This window comes from Hydra vulgaris, chromosome 13, assembly GCF_038396675.1.
Source record: "Hydra vulgaris chromosome 13, alternate assembly HydraT2T_AEP".
NCBI lineage: Eukaryota > Metazoa > Cnidaria > Hydrozoa > Anthoathecata > Hydridae > Hydra > Hydra vulgaris.
The window spans coordinates 48,150,487-48,165,350 of NC_088932.1; the positions used below are offsets into that span (position 1 = coordinate 48,150,487).

General features: G+C 29.3%; 1 protein-coding gene across 1 annotated transcript; it reads right to left on the reverse strand.

Annotated features, from left to right (window-relative positions):
* Positions 1 to 7,353: 7,353 nt before the first annotated feature.
* Positions 7,354 to 9,773, reverse strand: LOC136089955 (zinc finger MYM-type protein 1-like). Its single transcript, XM_065816057.1, has 4 exons — positions 9,613 to 9,773; positions 9,208 to 9,537; positions 8,999 to 9,104; positions 7,354 to 8,823 (listed from the first exon to the last, which is right to left on the reverse strand). Exons 1-4 carry the CDS (start codon positions 9,771 to 9,773, stop codon positions 7,354 to 7,356), a joined length of 2,067 nt encoding a protein of 688 aa, XP_065672129.1.
* Positions 9,774 to 14,864: the final 5,091 nt, after the last annotated feature.

The window sequence follows — 14,864 nt, forward strand, 5'->3', positions numbered from 1 at the left end:
TTTACGGGTCTGAATCACATTCAATTTATAAAAAAGTTATCCAATGATATTTTTCAAAACGCCATATGCATGCAAAAGATCGCAAATAAAGGAAGGAAGTTTAGAAAAATTCGCAAGCAATTACGTCGTATGCATGCAAAACATCGCAAACAAATGATGAAAGTTAAGAAAAATTCGCAAGTCATTTTTTTATGTTGAGCTTTTTGAACGACTAATGAAAAATTTCTAGACTAAAATTAAATTTTTAATTTTTCCAGATTTACAAAAGGTATTTCATATCTCAATATTCAAAGGCGCTACTGCAGTTTCTCTCTGCTGATTGAACTTCATCTCTGTTGAACTTCATTAACCACTCAATAGACCATTCCATTAATACGTCTATATCTTGTTGAAGTTCAATTATTTCATTATCATTTTTTATTGCTCTAAGGATTTTCGTGTCATCAGCAAAGAGTTTACAGCTTGATTTTATTTTATTAGAGATATCATTGATATAGGTTACAAATAATAGTGGTCCTAGCACTGATCCTTGCGGTACTCCACTCGAAACTTCTTCCCATTCAGATGTATTATCTCCTATCACCACTCTTTGAAGTCTGTTTTTTAAAGATCCTTGGCACCAATCCAATAACTATGATTTAAAACCAAGAGCATCCAGTTTTAACAATAATCTTTCATGATTAACCAAATCAAACGCTTTGGCGAAATCTAAAAACAAAACGATCACATCCCAACCATTGTCTACACAGTAAATAAAAAAAACCGGTATATTTTTAAAAAACATAACGGGAGTTTTCTTCGCACATAACGGTTAATTGCCGTTATGTTTAATACTTAATATGTTTGAAAATATCATAACCGTTTTAGCGTTATGTTTTTTCATAGCAAAATTGTTTTGAACGTAACGTTTACATAACGCCAATTAGCCGTTATGTGAGAAGAAAACTTCCGTTATATAACGCGTATTTTACCGTTATGTTTAAAACCTGATATAATGGGTATTTATCCGTTATGTTACCCGTTATGTCAAATTATAATTATTTATTTTAAAGAAGGTTTGTTTTTTGAAACGCATGATTAATAGCAGAAACTGCTAAATAAACAAACTAACCTTGAACATTTTTTATGTTTATAAAAGTTAAATTGAAAAATAAAACAAACTTATGCAGTTTAATTTCCTAATATATTTATTTTAAATTATGTTTCATCGTGAAAATTATTTACAAAATAATTGAAGAAATTAATTTATTAACATTTATTAATTCAAAAATACTTTACATTGCTGTGAAAAGATTGCAAAAGGACAATGTACTTTTTAGATAGTAAAACCAAATTGTCCAAAGCCGCAAATATCTTACAAACAACCCAGAAGCTGCCCAAAACAAGAAGGATATGTCAAATCTAGCAAATAATTAATGGCCATCAAAACAACCACCATTTCATATGTACTGATCAAGGGCTGAACATCCATCTCGACACCTCTACAACTCCTTACTCCATAAGAGTGCCAAGGTTGTATGGTCCACAAGTTATCTATAATAATAAGTAACACAAGTTATCTATAATAATAAGTCCACAAGTTATCTATAATAAAACTCCGTTTTATTATAGATAACTTGTGGACCATACAACCTTGGCACTCTTAAGTATTCATGAATTGAATCACACTTAAATATTATAAATACAAAATAAGTATTGCAACCATAAAAAAAACAACTATTATTAATACATTAAATGGATTTGAATCAATGTTAAGTTTATATTTTATAGAACTGACTTAATACCAAATAAAAAAAAAAAAAAAAACTTACATCAAATTTCATAAACAACTTATCAGTTGTCTTCTTAGAAATAAGTGATTTCTGGAGCACATTAAACTTTCAGTTTGGGTTTGCGAATCAAGAGAAATCCAAACCAACATCTTTTGAATCTTAAGAGACGAATCTTTAAAAATAGGATACAAATGAATCGCTTCTTCCAGCAATAATCCAGGAGCATATGTGACTCTTTTTGGAAAAACACTGAAAGTCTCGTTATTAAAAAGATGTCTGTTTAGAATAGACAGTGTTGAAAGCAGCCGTGGCGTGGTGGTTAGAGTTCTGGCTTAGAACCCAGAGGTCCGAGGTTCGACGCCGGCTCTAGCCCAATAAGCGACATTGGTAAGGAAGGAGGCGTGAACTTCCAGTTAAATGCTCTCCCGCGGTGTTTTGTGATAAGACCTTACGGACTTCTGGGAGCACCTAAATAACCAAAAAAAAAAAAAAAAAAAAAAAAAAAAAAAGCGATGGCTTTTTCTTATTAAATTCATTCTAGGTGAAAGAAAGAGTTATATACATTCTTTATTTTATAGCTATTTAATAAAATAAAGTAACGAGCTGACAATTAATATTAATTATAATATTTCTAAATTTTTTGCATCTAAGTTTACTTAATTAGACTATAATTTCTGATATTAGAAATCATTTTTATACAAAAATTAATAAACACAGAAAAAATCTTACTACAACATCTTGTAATAGCTATGATTTAACTACAACTAATTCGGACAAAATTGGATTTACTACTCGACGGCTATTATTGATGGAACTATTTACAACAGAAAAATGAGGAAATCGCTTTACCTTTAAACTATGACATTTACTAAATTGTCTTTGTCGATGATTATTAGGCAACTTTTTAAACAAGAAAACCTAATAGAAAATTAAATAAATTGAATCAAACAATTTACGTATGCAGCAGCAAATTTGAAAATCTAAAGTAAGATATAAAAACGATGGAAAAGGAAGGAGACCAAAAAAGTATATCAAAATAATAAATATTACAAATTTTAATAAAAAAAAATATTATAGTATTAAAGACGTGATTCTTACCCATTTATGGCTGTAAGAAGGATATAAAGAAATGGAAGTAGACTTTAACTTTGCAAAAAATATTTTTCGTAACAATATTCTATTTTTGATATTACTATGGTAAGGCACATGCGAACAACAAAAAGCTAATTAACAAGACATTAGCTCTCTAGATATCACCTTATCTTCAATAAAAAACTTGCTGCTCAGAAATAGTTTTATGTGAGGTTTTACTTGTATTTCTTTAATAATATAAGCAGAAGATTGAAAACCATCATGAAACCATAAAGACGATTCAGGACAATATTTAATACCATTAATCCGGATGCAGGTATCAATATTTTTTTTTAAAGTAACTTTTTTTTTTTTTAGATTATTCACCTACCCAAGGCCCGAGGGGGGCCACTACAGTCGAGGTGGCTACTCATTTTTTTGTGTGTTTTTTTTTAGATGTTATTCGTGGTGCAACCCTCTCTCAACTCTTAAACTCCGAAACACGAACCTTGCCGAGCAAGACCGCTGCGCGGAGAAACTAAGTTGAGCGCGGTACTTCCAGGGACGTGTTGGGAGTCGAACTCAGAACCTCTCGCTTACAAAGCTAGCGCTCTTACCACTACACCGCTACCGCATGATTTAACTCACAAAGAACTCCATTAATAATATCTCCAAAAGGATTATAAAAAGATGAAACAGTGTTTAAAACCATACTCTTCATAGCACTATAAGGCATATTTTTGAAGTTAAAATGCCTAATATTTTTTATTACTTGGTGTTTCCTCTCAAAAGTCATACACATGTGGTATCATAGTGGACCAAATTGCCTGGATTGCTTAGGATATTGAATAAGAAAATGAAGCTTTGGTATAAACTTATCTGGATATAAATTCATAAAAAGAGTATGATGGGCTGCAACTGCTTCTTCTAAAGACACATTTGAAGAATACACAGCAGCTTAACAAGACACAATAAATGACAATCAATAGTGATACTTCTTAAAAACATTGATAAAATACGACAAATAGAAAGAACTTGAGCACTGCCATATTTCCCCTTAATAACCAAATCTACTATTACAGGTGGTTTTTCACTGTCTTTTAGGTATTGAAACAATTTTACAAAATTGTTTAAGCTATCTATTGTAAAAAAACCTTTCAAAACCCCATGATTCAAGTAAAGTTCTATCTGCAAAGGTACTACACCTTCTAACAAATCATGCATTGGATCAAAAAGAACTTGCTTTGTCACATCAAATTCCTTAATTTCAGATAAACTACTGTTAGATTGAACGCCATATAGTTTTGACCATTTTAAACGTTCAACTCTGGGAAGACTAGCGTTATCTAGTTCTTTGACTCCTATCTTGTGTTCCTCTAAACTCTTTACTTTACACTGAGAATGTTTATTATAAACTAACATTTCTGACCTGCTCGAATTACAAACTCAACAACACCTCAAAACTTTCTTGCTAAAACCCTCTTTAAAACCAGCAATTGCATTGCAAGTTAATGAATTACTAATAAAGTGTTTTAACTTTACAATAAATTTTTTACTGTTAGCATTAGTTAAAGTTGAGCAATCAATAAATGATAGTTTATTTAGAGATTGTACCAAGTCAAGAAGAAGAGATTTCATAAAGCTTTTTACCTTAACAGATTTAGAACCAGTTATTGCTAAAAGGAATATTGAGAAAGATTTACTTAAACAGCCTTGCGGAATGTTTAACAACTGAAAATATAAAACCCACAACTTGTGTTTTCCTCTAGATTTGCCCATTGGATTCGTTACACCTAAATCATCTGAATATATGAGATATTTCTGAAGAATACTCTAGAAACTTATCATATTCATTTGATGTAAAAATAAACTGAAGTATTTCTTTAAATGGAATAAAACATCCATGTAAACTATTTTGGATACTAACTGAATTTGTGGCAGTTTGCAAATATCTTGTTCTAAGATATTCCGTTGATAGTTGTTTACAAATTGTAGAAATGTTTTTGTTTTGTACTTTATTATTAAAAATATTTTGCAAGTTTCAAAAAATAATGTTGACCACATTTTCAGAGCATCGGTATTTTCGCAAATGAAGAGCTAATGCAGCAAGTTGATTTTTTCTATTCTCGTTCAAAAATTGAAAATCTGGTTTTTCAATATTAAAATCAATATTATTATTAATTACTTCAATTTCAGAATCAAAAGGAGCAAAAAAGTTTTTATTGTGAAGTTTAAAACCTTTAACACTTTAAAATTTTGAAAAACAGTTTTCACATATAACTGAACCTTCCTGACCATGTAATTTAAGATGTGATCATTACATATTGTTTACTTGTTTGAAAACTACAATTAGAACAAGATAAAATTACTTTTTGAGATGCAGGCGGTTCAGCACTTGATTTTGGTGGTTTAGCAACTTGCGCAGCAGTTGATAATAAACTTGAATTTTGCAATTTTGAAGACACACCTAAATCCTCAAGTACATCTTCTTCATAATTGGAGTCTTGGTATAATGTAGATTCAGTTGGAAGTTGAGGAATAATGGATTGTTGGTTGTGAAAATCGAATGAAACAGGATCAGAGTGACTATCTACAGCAGAAAAAACAGCTTTAACAGGAGAAAATCCCTTTAAACTTTGAAAAAAAGTGCTAAACTCATTATTTTTTGCTAAGAATACAACTTCCACTTCCAGATTTTGTTCATTTAAAATGGCAACAAATGTTTCAGAATGGACTTCACATCCATTCCACATGATGCTACTTATATCACTGTCACCAAACTTCTTAGAAGCTAAAAAAGTATAATTTTGAATTAAATAGCTCAACCTATGTAATATTTTGAATATTATGAAGGCAAAAATGAACTGTGAAGAACTTGAAGATTGATTAAAAAAATGAAGATTGAATAAGCAAAGAATGTGCATTAAAAAATAAGCTTACCATTAGTTAAAAAGTCTGCAACATTGCTATTACTAGCAAGAACAATTTTTCTTTCACCAAGATACTTGACAATAACAGCCTTTATCATTTTGAACTATTAATTATTGTAGAAATCAGTAATGCAGTTATTATTACTTAGAAAGCTTAAATTGTACAAATAGTATATTTAACATTATCTAACACTTGTAATATAAAATAAAATTAATTTTAAGAATACATATATATATATATGTATACATATATATATATATTTATGTATATATATATATATATATATATATATATATATATATATATATATATATATATATATATATATATATATATATATATATATATATATATATATAAGTATATATATATATATAAGTATATATATATATATAAATATATATATATATATTTATATATATATATTATTATCACTAATTACTAAATAATAATAACATAAATACAAAATACTAATCATTAACAACCCAAATGTCGTTTAAATGCTTGAGAAAATAAAATTAGAAAACTAAAATAGTACAGATCTTATAAACAAAAATTGCAAAGATTCTTTAGATTCGCGCTATTTTTTACTGATAAAATAATCTGTTTAACATAACGGTTAAACATAACGTTTAAGCATATATCTATAAACATAACGGTTACAAATATAATATATTCTAAATCATTAGTATGGTAATATAATAATATTACCATACTAATGATTTAGGCGTTATAACACTTTCAACATAATTTTAAGTTAACATAACGGTTAACATAACGTCAAAATTTTCGTTTACCGTTATAGTCTGGACGCTACGTGTAATTTTTTCTTGGAAATGAAGTGGCGATTACAAAAACTAACTAAATAGTTTAAAGTTGATGTCTTCAATGAGAAAAACTTTACGTGCCTTTCTGAATGTGCTTAAAGGGTCAAATTTGGGCCCTTATTTTGTACTGATGACGTCACGGTAATTTATATTTTTTTTATCAAAGTAAAAAATACAGATTTACGTCAAACGTTAGACATCCTCTTGAGAAAACCTTATAATAAATAACAACATTTTGAAAAAAAACTTACGAGCAATTCTAAAAGTGCTTACAGGGTCAAATTTGGGCCTTTATTTTGTACGTCACGCTGATGTATATTTTTTTATCAAACTAAAAATTACATGTTTATGCCAAACGTTGGACAACCTTTTGAGAAATCCTTTTAATAAATAACAACATCTAAAGAAAAACTTACGAGCAGTTCTGAAAGTGCTTAAAGGATCAAATATGGGCCTTTATTTGGTACTGATGACGTCACGTTAATAACTTTTTTCAAATATATATATATATATATATATATATATATATATATATATATATATATATATATATATATATATATATATATACATGGGCGTAGAGTACTCTAGTTTTTAAGGGGGGCAAAAAGTTGAAGGTTCAATTTTTTTGAGCAATTTACGTTAACTGTCCAGTTTTAATTGTTATTTATATAGAGATAAAAAATAACAACTTTTTCTATCAAAATTTTGGTTAACTAGCATCAAGAAATATAGAAATATATGTAGAGAATTTACTTGGTTTCCAAATAAAACATTCTTCGGCGCGTTTCGTTTTTTTCAATAAACCTATCTAACAAAAAATCCATTTTAATACTCCGGGTAATTTCTTTATGGGTATTTATTAGAGAAACAGCATTCAGCCTTTCTTGGCTTATGGTCGATCGAAGAAAAGTTTTTAGTCTACGCAGACTACTAAATGATCGTTCTGCTGTACAAGTTGACACTGGCTGGACCAAAATAATCTTTATAAAACGGACAATTTCCGAGACAATGCTTCTCAATCCAATTTGTTCTTTAGCACGGATAAAATCTAGAGCTGATTGAAAATCTACTAACTGGACTTTTTTTCTCATAGCTTCGTCAATGAAAAGGTCCCGGTGAAGCTGTAGTCTTTGATAATTTGTAAAATCGTCCTTGTAGAAGTTTTTTATGTAGTCAATACTGCATTCAGTATTATTTGATCCAATAACAAACTCTTCGACTCTTGTTAAATGGTGAGTGGTTTCAGTTGATTCAAATCTATCGGTTAGGCTAACTAAAACTGCATCTAGACTGATAAAGTACAAGTTCTTGTACATCTCTTTTGGGTCATTTGGCTGGTAATAAGTATCCCTGAAACCAACTTCAATTTTTGCAGGTACTTTCCTTTTCCTGGGCAGAGCTGGTTCGTCGAAATCCATTATTTTAGCAGATTCAGTTGCCGCATCGAAAAGTGTTTTAAAACGTGACTCAGTACGCAAAGATCTCAATATTTGTTTCAGGGTCTGAATGATGGATTCAGCCTTACTAAAGTTTAGTTGGCTTCCCTGAAGTTGAATGCTTGAATCTTCTAGGATGGTAAAAATGATTCGAAGAAATTCCAACTTAAAAAAGGTGTCAAAAACCTGAAAAGAAGACAAAAAAGCCATTGCTTCCACTCGGCATTTGGTAAAGTCAGGGTTGGTGGTAAGGTCTTCCAGCCAAACCAAAAGTGATCTGTAGTTACTGGTAATAGATATTAGTGATGGCTTGCGCATTATCCATCTGGTTGGGCAAAAAGGTCTAAATGATGTTCCATTTTGGTGTCCGTCTTCGCATCCATTTTGATCTTTTAGGCTTGAAAACCAAGCGAGCCTCTTTGGTGAGCCTCTGGTAAAAGCGATAAACTTTTGAACGAGTGACATGATGTTTTCTATATCAGGGATGTTTTTTATTTCATCTTGTATTACCAAATTTAAGTTGTGAGCTCTGCAATGAACATAAAGGGCACTGCTTTCTTGTTGAAGAACAAGTTTTTGCAAGCCAGCTATTTCAGAAGACATAGCAGCAGCTCCATCGTAGCACTGTCCCCGACAGTTCTCGAGCCTTAAGTTGGAGCGAAGAAGGACGTCTTTTATAATCAAAAACAAATTCTTGCTTTTAGTTGTGGCTGTCTCATAAAATCCACAAAAATCCTCATTAATTTGGAACTCATCGTCCACAGTACGGAAGGATATCGATACCTATAAAATTTAAAGCTTTTAAAAATTATTAAAAGAAAAAAATTAGGTTCATTTAATTATTGATTTGGCTAATAATACCTGCTCTTTTCCCGTAATATCGGACGATTCATCCATCATGAATCCAAAAAAATCCCTCTTTTTTATCGTGTTTGATAATTCACGTTGGATAACTAACGAAATATCCAACACAATTTAATTTGTGACATCTGGTGATATCCACTTGTACTTCTCTGGTCGATTCATCCATTTTTTCAAGACTGGTACATCCATAGACCTCAGTTCTAAGAGTTCAAACTAGAAAAAATATGATCAAGTGCTTTTCTTGCGTCCTTCATATCTTGTAGATGTTGAGTGGAAAGTTTACTGGAAACTGTAGAATCTTACGTGCTTGTCAAAATCATTTCGTTAGCAGCTCGGTGAAAATGGCTAGCTTCATGACGGCGAAACTTCTCATGAGCTTTCTTCCAATTATTAAATCCATTTATAACAAATCCCAGAGCGGATTTTTTTTCTCTTGATTCAGTAGGCAGCGGAAGCTTCATATTAGTAGCTTTGACACACGAGGAACAAAAGGCTTTTTCTTTAACAGCGTCATAGTTAATCCACTTGAATTCGTCTTCCCAGCTAAAAAGATATCGACGAATATTTTTTTCCAACCTTTTTCCGTTTGCACCTTGTGTTGAATTTGATTTGGATAAAGAGGAGTAGGGAATTCTGTAAAGAAAAAATCTCTTATTTTAAGTTGTTATTTAAAATCTATTATAAGTTATTAAGGAGGTTGGCTGGTACCTTTTTTGTTGGTCCTCACTATTATCACCAACAAAATCTGAACTGTTTGCTTGTAACTTCAACTTATTGTCGGAAAACGATGATACTTGTAAGGCAGATGAAATAGGCACATTGGCATTATTAGAATCATTCTTCTTAGTTCGAATGATAAACTTATCCATGCTGTAAGTTCTTCACACACAAAAGATTTCTAGTTTTTTAACTTTAATTAATTATTTCTTAATTAATGGAAATAATTAATCATTTTTTATAAGTAATCTACAATAATTTGTAATTGACACAAATAATAATGTAAATAAAAAATTATAGCAATAATTGAATTGCGAAAGCAAAAAACAATAGCAATAATTGTACTCATGTAAAAAGTGCTGTATTTGTAAAATCACACATAATATTTACACAAGTAAAAGTAAAGAACTGTTAATTAAAATTTTATTTAAAGTAAAAGTTACTTTTTTAACAGCTGTTGTCCGCTATTCTTAAAGTTTTTTTATAATACTTTGTATGAAAATGTTAACTTAGTAAAAATTCGATTTAAATTTTCTTTTAAAATTTAAATAAGAAAGACTAAAATTCGAAACTTCAGTGACGGAAGTGTTTGAAGTCTTTATAACTTCTTTAAGTTATTGTCAAGCGAATTCACTGGTACTTTGAAATTTGCATAAAATAAGCTTCATTACCGTTAAGTCAAGTTCACCAAGGTACCTTGTCTGACTGGCTTTCTTTAAAGATTTTTTAATTTGTACTTTCTTTTTAACTTATATAAAATCCATTTAAAAACAAAAACGTCGTTACAAAAATTACTTTAATACACTAGGTGGAGCGTGTTTAAAGCATGTATACCTGCGAAAAAATTTTAATTTAAGATCAAAAGACCATTTGAAGTTATTCGAAAAAACGCATTTTTTAGCTGAAAAAAAAGATTTCCTCGATCAATAAGTTTTCCAAGTTTTTATTTAAAAAAAGGGGGTACGTTTATAGCAATGGATTGTTAATTTCTTCGCTTATTTCGGAAAAAACTTGATTTCTTTCTCTGTTTAAAAATAATAAATTGAAATAATATTTATTTTAAGAATGGATAAAATTTCAAGGGGGGCAAACGAAATTTCAAGGGGGGCAAAGTTGACTCAAGGGGGGCAGCCTGCCCCCGTTGCACAGCATACTTTACGCCTATGTATATATATATATATATATATATATATATATATATATATATATATATATATATATATATATATATATATATATATATATATATATATATATATATACATATATATATATATATATATATATATATATATATATATATATATATATATATATATATATATAAATATATATATATATATATATATGCAGCGTGCTTAGAGCACAAGAATACTTTTGTATCAGCCTCTTCGTGACTTGTGTGCAGTGATACAACTTCCTCGCTGGAACCCTTTATGCATTATATGATTTTATAAAATACGCTACAAAAACAGAAAAAACCAAGTAAATAAATAAAAACAAAGTACTAGTTTATTAGCTAAACTGACCGCCAACCTCGCATGTCAATTTATAAAATTGTGACTGGTAGTTTACAAAGAAAACATATCCGGTAAGCTGTGATGCAAATCTTTCCGTATGTGACCATTGTTTTAGTAGGAATGAAATAAGCTCGGTCTTGTTGGTAGCATCCTGCAAATACTTTTGCCTTACAATGTCTTGCTTGTTCTCTCCACTGAATCTTAAAATTTAGAGATCCTTATAGTCTTCTTCGAGCATGTTCGAATGATTTTATCGAGCCAGATTGGCATTGGTCTGTCACAAAATATATTGTGGATCCTTTCAGAATTAGATTTAAAATAAATTCTAAAATATCTCCTAAAGTTTTGAGTTTAATGTTAGCAAGCTGTTGCAGAATTGTCATTTCATCAAAAATATGTGCAGCACTTTGAGGAACCTTTAAAACAAATTCCTCATAGTGCTCTCGATCCACTGGAGTTTCTATTGCTCCTTAAAGTTGCTAAAATTACTAAACTTATACTGAAAATGTTACCTTAATACTAAAATTTAGTATTTAGGTAGTATTTATTAATTATTTTAGAATGACTAATATGTTTTTAACAAACGAACAATTTCTCAATTTTTAATTAGTATCAAAGCTCTCTCTACACATCCGTTGTGGAAATATTTTCTTAATGGTTTTAGATCTTTTGGTGTTTGTTTTTTGGTTGTGATTCCCATGTCATTTTTTAAAATTGAAATACATTTTGAAACAGTATGATTTGTATGTATCCAGCGTTGAATGGTTTCTTCAGACGTACTATAACCTTTTAACCCCCTTAGCATTTCTGATCACGATTAATTGCTTGTTCAATGGATTGATCAGATGGAACTTTGTTAAATGTACCGCTCGTTCTTCTAACGGAGAAGTTTCCATCCCTATTTTCAAAAAGATAATAAATTATAAAGATTTAATTTGAAGCTATTTTTAAGACTAAAACTTGTTGAAATCCGAACAAAATATTTTGGAGTATTCTGTGCCCGATATACTAGCAATGAGTCGAGGGATGCCAGCTTTACTTCCAGCGTTTTCTTTTAACATGTTTGCTGCACTTTCCGTTACGCATTTTATAAGCATTTCACTCCGTTCCTATCTTTATTAGTCTTTTTGCGATAGTAAATGCAACATTCTTCATCCGCAATAATTTTTACTAAAACAGGAAATTATTTTAACTTTGAACTAGCACATAAAACAATAAATAACGTGAAAACTGAGGGTAATTTTCTTTGTTTGCATTTCCCACCCAAGGGTTTTTTAATTTACGTGATCTATCTCTTTTCGATGAGGATGCATCATCAACGACTACACTGACTTTTCCTGCTATATTTTTCCGATGTTATAGAATGTTTAATATTTTTATATTTACATACTTAACATACGTAACATCTTTGATGAAACAAGAGAGTTGTTGGGCACGTATCAGGTAGAATGTTTACAATTTTAAAGTCATTTTGAATTTGATCAAAGTAAAAAAAAGTATTATTATCAAATCCATGCTATTTATTATTTTTTCCGTACCAGCGTTTTAAGCAGTATATAAATAAACAAATTGAGTTGGACATTTAATTTGTGACTTACCAAGCATTCTTCACTTTCGCAAGCGCATTTTTTGTAAAACCATGCAGTTTGTTATTATTATGACCAACTTCTCCTTGATGAAGTATGCTAGCATTTTTAGTTTCTTTTTTAGGAACTAGATTGAGATGCTGCAATTTTTTTGCTAGTCGTTATTATTTACTTTAATAATAATAAATAAAAATAAATAAAACTCATTTATTTAATAAACAGTTTTTGAAAAAAAAAAAATGTTTAGTTTTCCTTTTTTTTTACATGTAGCGACCAGACTATTATGTAACCGTTGTTTTAGCGTTATGTTTTTGATGTGTATTGAATTTGTTATGAAATCTAGAGTCTCCCATAGGTTCGTCACACAACTTTTATTATTACCAAATCCATGTTGGTTTTTATTAACTAGCTTGCTATCTACTAAATATTTCATCATTTTATCCTTAATTATCCTTTCCATGACTTTACAGACTACAAATGTTAAAGATACAGGCCTATTGTTGCTAGGGTTTAATTTGTAACCGTATTTAAAAAGCGGAATGATATTAGCGCATGACCATAAGCTAAAGCGGATTTGCACTCCTTTAAAATTTTTGGGTGAACTTTGTCCATTCCATTTGCTTTATTAGTACCCAATTTGCTTAAGTATTCCTCTTCAACAGAGACATTAAAATCTAGATTTCTACAGAAAGTTTGTGTTTCTATATCTATGATCGGAACAGATGAATCTTGTGGCTTGATGAGTACTGATGCAAAATACCCATTTAATGTATTTGCAATTACCTTTAAATCTGTTACACTACTACCGGTTTTTAGTTGCATTGCTCTTATATTCTCTTTGACTTTAGTTTTATTATTTATATATGCATAAGCTTTCTTGGGTTTAGATTTCGAATTTAAAGCAAGATCATATTCAAAATTTTTGATTCTCTGATTCACCTTATTTTTTAATGTCTTGTTTATCTCTTTGTATTTTGCAAGTAAATGAATGTCTCTGAATTTTTCCCTCTACATTTGATCCAAATTTTTCTTTTTTCTTTCGACAACGCTTTCAATTCTTTATTTATCCAGAGAGGTTTTGTGTTGGTTTGAATATTTCCCACTTTAATGATCAGAATAAAAAGTTTACATCCTTCTTCGTAACGGCTTAGCCATTTTTTGTAGTATTTGTTTATTTCCAAACCTTTAAATTCATCGTTCCAGTTTATAATTTTAAAATAATTATTTAATTCATAGAACTTCCCTCGATTGTAAATGAACTAGTCTTTTTTAAACACACTGTTATCAATACACTTTTCTGTATGACTGTTGTTAAATCTAATAATGTGATGACCGTGGTTAATACCTCCCAATGGTGGAAGGTGTGCCAGTTTATAAACTCTATTTTTATTTTCAGTTATTATCAAATCTCCTTTGTTCTTTTGAAAGGTTGGTTCAATCACATTCTGATGCATGAAGCAATTATTTAAACATTCTAAAAATATTTTGGCTTTTATTATCAAACTCACAAGTTAGTTCACCATAATAATCCTCCGTCCACCTAATTGTGTGGAAATTAAAATCCCCACAAAAAAGGATTCCACTATATTTATTTGATAGTTTCTTTGAATCAGCAATTTTAATAAACTTTGTGATATTGATACAGTTACTTATGTTGCTATTTCCGGTTCTGTAGATACTACCACAAAATATTTTTTCATTTCCTAATTCCATAACACACCAGATTTTTTCTATATTATGGTTTTTTAAACATTTTTCTGATATTTCATAAGCCTTTATATCGTTTTATATATATATATATATATATATATATATATATATATATATATATATATATATATATATATATATATATACATATATATATATACATATATACATATATATATATACATACATATGTACATATATATGTATATATACATATGTACACATAAATATATATCTATATATATATACATACATATGTACATATATATGTATATATACATATGTACATATATATATATATATATATATATATATATATATATATATATATATATATATATATATACATATATATATACATATGTACATACATATATATGTACATATATATATATATATATATATATATATATATATATATATATAT